Source organism: Sander vitreus, chromosome 9 (genome assembly GCF_031162955.1).
Source record: "Sander vitreus isolate 19-12246 chromosome 9, sanVit1, whole genome shotgun sequence".
Lineage (NCBI taxonomy): Eukaryota > Metazoa > Chordata > Actinopteri > Perciformes > Percidae > Sander > Sander vitreus.
In genome coordinates this window covers 21,499,016-21,506,828 of record NC_135863.1, presented here as the reverse complement: position 1 = coordinate 21,506,828, position 7,813 = coordinate 21,499,016, and the positions used below count along the sequence as shown (strand labels likewise).

Genomic DNA, 7,813 nt, shown 5'->3' with positions numbered 1-7,813 from the left:
CAATGTGCCTTCTTTAAAGGACATACAGGTTGGCGCAGTTTGTTTTTGTTGCCGTTTGTGGAGCCTGGGCTGTCTACAGAGACCGCAGTTTTTTTACAGTGTTCAGGGGAGAGGCAGCTCGCGGATAGTGAGATGTTTGCTATATGTGACAAAAAATGTTGTAGCCTAAAAAATGCGTGACATCCCTTAGAGCACCTTTAAAAAAAAAAAAAATTTAAAAAAAATCTACCAAGAGGAAGTTGTCTTCAAAGTTACCAACATGTTATGATGTATTCTTGAAATGCAGATTGTGAAGGAGGAGACTCCTGAACTGAGACATGGCTTAGGTAACCCATTTCAAAGAGGGCATGAAAGTGCGTTATTCAACAGGGTCAACGTATCAACATGCATTAGGCTAAATTAAACAAATACTGCTTTTGCCGTGTGGTTTTCCGTGCTATAATAACTCCAGACTAAGGTTGGGCCCCTAAGAAAAAGAAGTCTATATGAGCCCTGCCAAGGCAGCAGGCCAGATGATTTTATTGGCTGCCATCACACACACACACACACACACACACACACACACACACACACACACACACACACACACACACACACACACACACACACACACACACACACACACACACACACACACACACACACACACACAGTGTTCTGCTGAAGCTGTGAGCTGTGCCCAGTAGGTGAATGTGTGCTACATGTCATGTAATAAATCTAAGTGAGGGGCTGACACGCAGTCACTGACGTAACAACTTCATTCGTCAGGATCACCAAGTTACCGCTGGGCCACAACTGGACTACTGGCTGTCAATGTTGTCCTTGATGAAAAAACGTAATAACTTGCTAGGTTGTCTGAGCAAAAAGCAATTACATACACCACAGTGTATGACAGCAGAGTTCTGCTGTATTGTAACAATTGAATTACTCTAAGCCAATCTTATAAACACTGTGTCAGCATGCTTCAAAAACAATTTTAATTTGCCTTGTGAAAAGCTACAATTATTACAGAAACCTCCACAATCGACAAAAAATGTAACAAAAAGGTGTGATGCTGGGAAATGGAAACGGTATTAGTGATGAGGGAAAGGAACAGCAAATAAGGTGCAAAGTGTGAGAAACACTTGATTCAGTCAGCTTAATACAGGGGAGACCCCAAACACTGACAGGCACTCAAAATTAAGCATTCCTTAGTTTACAATTGATACACAACTTGGTTTTTACAACTGGACCTTAAAAGGCAACGGGAAGCTTTGACCATCCCAGTTGAGATCATATTGCTACAGCAACAAAAGCAAACCGATTTAACAGATTATTATAAAATATGACAAAAGTGGTAAAACACTGCTATCCTGCAACCCTCAGCTAAATCAACAATAGCCCAACAATGAAAAACATGAGGCAATGAAAAGGAAAATAAACAACTTTTGGGTTATTTCCTACACTTTGCTACTTCTCATAAATACTGACAATCATGGCTATAGTCATAAACAAATAGTATACCAGTATGCTAGAAAGCAGAAAGGATGTGCAAGTGTAAACCATGAGCACAGCCTGACCCCTGTTGGTGAGTCTCTGTATTACCACTGCTCTCGTGTAAAACTCAAATCATTGTCTCCTGGCTTCACAGTAAAGGCCAGTAAACAGTCCTGCGTTAAATCGACACTGTTGGTACGTACGTAGGTACGTGGAGATACGGACCCTACGCCGGACCCTACGCCGTAGCCCGACGTGCACCTCTCAAAAAATGTAACTACACTTTGCGACGAAGCAGACCGCAACAACTGTGATTGGTCCGTTTGGCCGTGGCTTGGTAGCGTCGCATATCCCCCTACTCATGTCGGTTTCTCCTTCTCCATAAACAACATTAAATCAAGGGGAGGGTTCACTTGTCCTACTACACGTCTGACCGTACAGGGGAGACACTTTGTTTCTCCCACTATGCCTCCAGAGTCTGTCCTCGCTCCGAAGCTATCTCACTCGCTCTACCACACACTACCCAGCATACACACGTCGCCCCTGCTATTCTCTTAAAGAAATATGATAGAACGACGCAGACACCAGCGCACAAGTATAAACCTCAGGCCACTTATTTAGGCTACTTCGAAAGCTCTGCGTAGAGCCGACGCAAAAGCATAAACCCCGCTTAATACCCCTCTTGTAAAATATCTAATGAGGAAGAAAGACTGAAGAAATGTGTTAACTTATAAAAGCGTGTTATCACAAACACAGATGTCTATGACTTGTGCGTGTGTGTGAGGTTAAGGTTAAGGTAACTTTATTGTCCACGAGGGGTGGGGGTGGGTGGGTGTGTGTGTGTGTGTGTGTGTGTGTGTACCTTGTGATGACCTTTGGGGAGCAGTTGGGATTGCGGCCCATACACTCCAGGGCAGTACAGTAGGATCCCAGATTTGGCTTCAGACCAGCCTCTTCTAACAGAATAAACATGCGGCCAATCTGATTTAACGTGCCCTACAAACAGACAGAGAGACAGATATGGGAGGTCCATTAAACTCTGCTTCCACGTACATTTTATACCAATGTTTACTCAAAACTGTGTTGACACCACGGAAACATGTGACAATTAAATTACTGACTAAAGAGGACACTTCATTTTAGTTATGTGGTCCACTTATAAAGTGCAATAGACAGACTGTCAACTATCGTAAAATCAGAGAATGTGCAAGTATTTACAATGAAAACACTCGCACATTATCTGACTCACAAGTAACAAATCACCATTCTGAGGAAGTTTGCCATCGGTTCTTCAGCCTCATATATCTTAGCGTTTTGATTGGTTAAAAACACACACACACACACACACACACACAGAAAAGAGCTGTACCTAAACAAGTGCTAGTTTCAATCAATTAAAAAAAAAAAAATAAATTACACAGACAAACATGCATAGTCTCAGGTTTAAAAGCAGCGTCTTCAGTTGTTGAACTCACCTTCTTGGCCCACACCCTCATTATTATGTTGTAGACGCCTGTGTTCAGATGTTTACGTCGACTCATAACTCTGTGCTGGCTGAGCAGGAAACGGTGCCCCCTCTCAACGTCCCCAGCAAACACACACGCCTCCAGGTAAGAGCGGATGCTCAGCTGGATGTCCCCACATGCAGCTCCCTCACTGTACTCCTGTAGGCACTCTGGGTTACTTGAAGATGTCCACTGGCTTACTTTTTGACAGAGCCTCCTCTCCAGCTCCTCCACCTCAGCCAGCTCTTTGGCCCTGCCCTGGGAATCTGCAACAGTCTGCTTTTGGCCCTCTTTACCGGGAACCTGATTTTTAGAGCCCTTCTGTTTCCCTTTGGATACTTTAGCTGCTGTTCCTGCTGCTGCTGCAGCAGCAGCAGCAGCACGAATCTCATCGGACAATTTCATGCGACCTTTTCGGTTCTTTATCAAGGGCACAGTCGTTTTTTTTGTGGTAGATATAGTTTTATATGATGTACCGGGGAGAACTGAGCTGCTTTTGCTACCTTTAGATTTGGCTGTAGGTTTCTCCTTCACATTCTTCTGTATTTTCTGATGGAGGTGCTGCTGTTTTGTGAGTTTGTTCTTCTTCTCCTGAGTTAATTTTTCCATCCAGCGGCTGGGCTGAGATTCAGAAGCTCCTTTAGCAACAGTCTGTCCTGATTTAGAAATGCTACTTTTTTCCTTAGGTGTGCTTTTGGGACTCTTAACAGGTAAAACCCCTCTTCCAGAAGAGGGGGTTTTAACAAATTGCACCTTTGCATGCTGGACATCCAAAAAGATGTCGGATTGGAGTTGCTGGATCCTGGCCTCAAGCACTGACAGAGAGAGAAAAGTGAGTTACCAAAATGACTGACCAGCTTGTTTCAGAGTAATAGACAGACAGAACTACAGGCTCCAATCACTTATTAGACCAGGCAAGTCTTGGATTTAACAGTAAACAAATGCAGTTTGGACTGGCAGCATACAGGAAAAAAAAGCAGTCAGAGAACTCTGATATACCAGTATTTGGTAAAAAAAATCACATTTATTTATAACATGTTACTTAGTGGTAGTGGAGGTTAGAGATGTGGCAACATGACAAACTGCCGTGTAAAGCAACATACCGTCTAACAACTGAGACTGTTCCAGTACACGTTTCTTTGCATCTTCTCTCTTTGGGATTACAAATGAAACATTTGTTCTTTGACACAGCAATGGGGTCTCTGAAAAACAAAACAGTTGAGATAATAATTACTATACACTAATATACACTCAAAAGTTTGGAGTCACTTAGAAATTTCCATTATAGACAGAATACCAGCTGAGATCAGTTGCATTGTTTTTTAACCAGGGCAGCAGTTTTCAGATTACATTATGTGCTTACATAATTGCAAAAGAGTTCTCCAATGTTTTCTCAGTTAGCCTTTTAAAATGATATCAGATTAGTAAACAGAATGTGCCTTTGGAACATTGGATGAATGATTGCTGATAATTGGCAATGTAGATATTGCATTAAAGATCAGCCATGTCTTTCTACAACAGTCAAGAACCCTTTTGGAATTATGTAAACACATAATGTAATCTGAAAACTGCTGCCCTGATTAAAAAACAATGCAACTGATCTCAGCTGGTATTCTGTCTGTAATGGAGTGGAATGGACATTACTTGTGACCCAGGTGTGTGATCGGTAGTGTAGATAACTATGCCTCCACTTCCTAACCAATAAGACAGTATTCAACAACTAAAAACAGTTGTGATAGGGCATTTTTCTTACTGCTTGCGGTTAGTAAAGAACTACTTCTACCACTTCTAAATTCGAGCATTACATTCATTTTGTTACATTTTTCCTCCACATACAGACGAGAAGCATTTGGGGGTTCAGAGTCCCGCTCAAGGACCAGAAGGAGCTGGGGATCGAACCATCAACTTTTTTGGCAGACCTCGGTCCAACATGTTTTCCCAGAGTCCCAAATGATATCAGTGACAGTTGTCCCATCGGAAGTTATTTCAATGAACAAATGCACAAACTACAAAAAACACGACTTGTAAGAAATGTACTCACTCCTTGCTAAAACCGTTAACTGTAAAGCTCGTGGTCACAAACAAAGCATCCTCAGGCTGGACTCAATAACAAATCATTTTACCAAACTGTTACATGTGTTATGCGCTCGTCCTGCATTACAAGAACTATTCGGGAAACCCCAGGTTAGATTAACACGTACAATGACATTTAACACAAGAGTCCTCGACGAAACTGGACCAACTTGTCCATCATACTGTAACTATAACTGTACTAGCTGTGACATCAAGCTGAGACAGAGTGCATCGGCTCACCTGATATACGTCTGACTGCGCCGCCTCTTATCGACGCACACAGCTGACTGCGGTCCGCAAGAGAGACGCGAACAGCACACTTTCCAAATAAACTGCGACGATTCAGACATTTAGCAAAGGCACACACTCTGAGAAGTGACATGTTGACATGTAATAACCTCGTTTCTTCTGAGCACTAGGCAGCCATTTTAAATGAGACCAAGCTAGTGGCGAGAAGCGATCGCCGTTGTTTAAGGCATGGGTAGAAGATCGCAGATAAATCGAGCAGGGATTAAAGGCTACAATTATCTTACTGTAACAGGAATTTTGATGTAGCAAATGTTTTATATGGTCGATAATGTCAAAGGTGTTTGTTAATGGTATCATTAAACTACATTGCTAAAAGTAATTAACTTTCCTGTCCACATACTGTACTTAGTGTAGCATACTTTTGGTAAAGCCCATGCATGATTTACATGTTTAACTATCAAATATGAGTTGGAAATTCAGGTGTCCACATACTTTGAGCCATGCAGTGTATGTTGAGCTTCAATCCGGATGAACAACAGTCGTACTGTAGGTCATGGATTAATTAAGATGAACAATAAAACTGAGTAATTAGCCATTACCAATTGTTGAAGGTGTATGGTGGATGATTTTGTATTGTCATGACACATTAACTCATTGTTACACACTAACATTAGTTAGAAAAAAGGCTCAGGTTATACAAACCTTCCATCTGTTACTATATGTGGGTACAAAATCAAGAGACATGTTCAAACAAATTAAAATAAATACATTTTAAAAAAACTAACGTTTATTGTTAAAGGGGTGATAGAATGCAAAACCGATTATACCTTGTCATAGTTGAATAACGACAGTTCGGTGGGTAAATAGGACATACATAGAAGCTCAAAATCCCTTTGATACCCCTTTACTATGCAAATCTCACATTTTGAAACTGCCTGAAAACGGGCAAATTTGAACAAAGCTAAAAGTTGACGTAAGCATCTTAACTCCCAGTCTTTGTCACGCCCCAACATTTGCATAGGCTACACCACTGACCTGAGGTCAGCTTAGTCTTCTGAATCTAGCTAGGTCATGCAGATCTCCAGAGGTCCGCTATTTACTTACTAAATTCACTTCTGAGACTTTTTTATGCGAGAAATCAACTATGTAGAGGTCAAATATGGGCCGTTTTATGAAAATGTATGGCTAATTGCAAATTTTGTCCGACTGTGTGTCACAGTTCAGCAGGAGCTCAGCAGGCTACGTGACAGCGGCCGGTGTTGCCTCGCCGCCCGGCGTGTCCTACTTCATAGACTCCGGCTCGCTGTGAGTAGCTGGATCTCCGTCACAAAGGGAAGCCCGCGGCGCTCCATACCCGCGCAAAGTCACCGTTTCTGGGTTACTGGACTACAAAATGCCGAGGCCCTGATGGAGCTCCAGGGCCTGCAGCTAGCCGCGATCTGTACACATAGGATTGAAGGGACAGTAGCAGCTAACAAAATCCCTAATGTTCACAAAAATGCATTAAATTGAAATCGGACACCATTGTTAGCTTTATAAGACCTTGGGGTATATGTTATATAAGTGGCGTGATGAAATTCAAACTGTAAATATACTCTAGTTATGCCGGCAGCTGGAAGCCAGCCAGCTCCGCCGAGCCCCGGTAGTCCAGTAACAGAGAAACGGTGACTTTCACTGGGTATGGAGGTTGCCGTTTTCTTGTCAGACTGTGTGGAGCTCCTAAAGTCTGACACGTCTTACCAAATTTGCAATTAGCCATCAATTTTCGTAAAATGGCCCATATTTGAGCTTTTATATACAGTGGTGTGAAAAAGTGTTTGCCCCCTTCCTCATTTCCTGTTCCTTTGCATGTTTGTCACACTTAAGTGTTTCGAACATCAAACCAATTTAAACAATAGTCAAGGACAACACAAGTAAACACAAAATGCAATTTGTAAATGAAGGTGTTAATTATTAAAGGTGAAAAAAAATCCAAACCATCATGGCCCTGTGTGAAAAAGTGATTGCCCCCCTAAACCTAATAACTGGTTGGGCCACCCTTAGCAGCAACAACTGCAACCAAGCGTTTGCGATAACGTGCAATGAGGCTTTTACAGCGCCCTGGAGGAATTTTGGCCCACTCATCTTTGCAGAATTGTCCTAATTCAGTTACATTAGAGGGTTTTCGAGCATGAACGGCCTTTTTAAGGTCATACCACAACATCTCAATAGGATTCAGGTCAGGACTTTGGCTAGGCCACTCCAAAGTCTTCATTTAGTTTTTCTTCAGCCATTCGGTGGTGGACTTGCTGGTGTGTTTAGGATCATTGTCCTGCTGCAGAACCCAAGTTCGCTTTCAGCTTGAGTACACGAACAGATGGTCGGACATTCTCCTTCAGGATCTCTTGGTAGACAGCAGAATTCATAGTTCCTTTTATCACGGCAAGTCTTCCAGGTCCTGAAGCAGCAAAACAGCCCCAGACCATCACACTACCACCACCATATTTTACAGTTGGTATAATGTTCTTTTT

At 42.3% G+C, this 7,813-nt stretch overlaps 1 protein-coding gene across 2 annotated transcripts in view; it reads right to left on the bottom strand.

The window, feature by feature from the left end:
- polrmt (polymerase (RNA) mitochondrial (DNA directed)) overlaps positions 1-5,482 on the bottom strand; it is a 54,065-nt gene extending 48,583 nt beyond the window's left edge. For both annotated transcript variants that reach the window (XR_013502522.1, XM_078259265.1), the window contains exons 1-4: positions 5,295-5,482; positions 4,085-4,183; positions 2,952-3,796; positions 2,339-2,472 (exon numbers count right to left, since the gene is read on the bottom strand). Coding sequence is in view for 1 of the 2 variants with exons in the window: in XM_078259265.1 (XP_078115391.1) it covers positions 2,339-2,472; positions 2,952-3,796; positions 4,085-4,183; positions 5,295-5,436 (1,220 nt within the window). In the remaining variant the exon portion in view is untranslated. The remainder of the gene's footprint in view (positions 1-2,338; positions 2,473-2,951; positions 3,797-4,084; positions 4,184-5,294) is intronic.
- Positions 5,483-7,813: the final 2,331 nt, after the last annotated feature.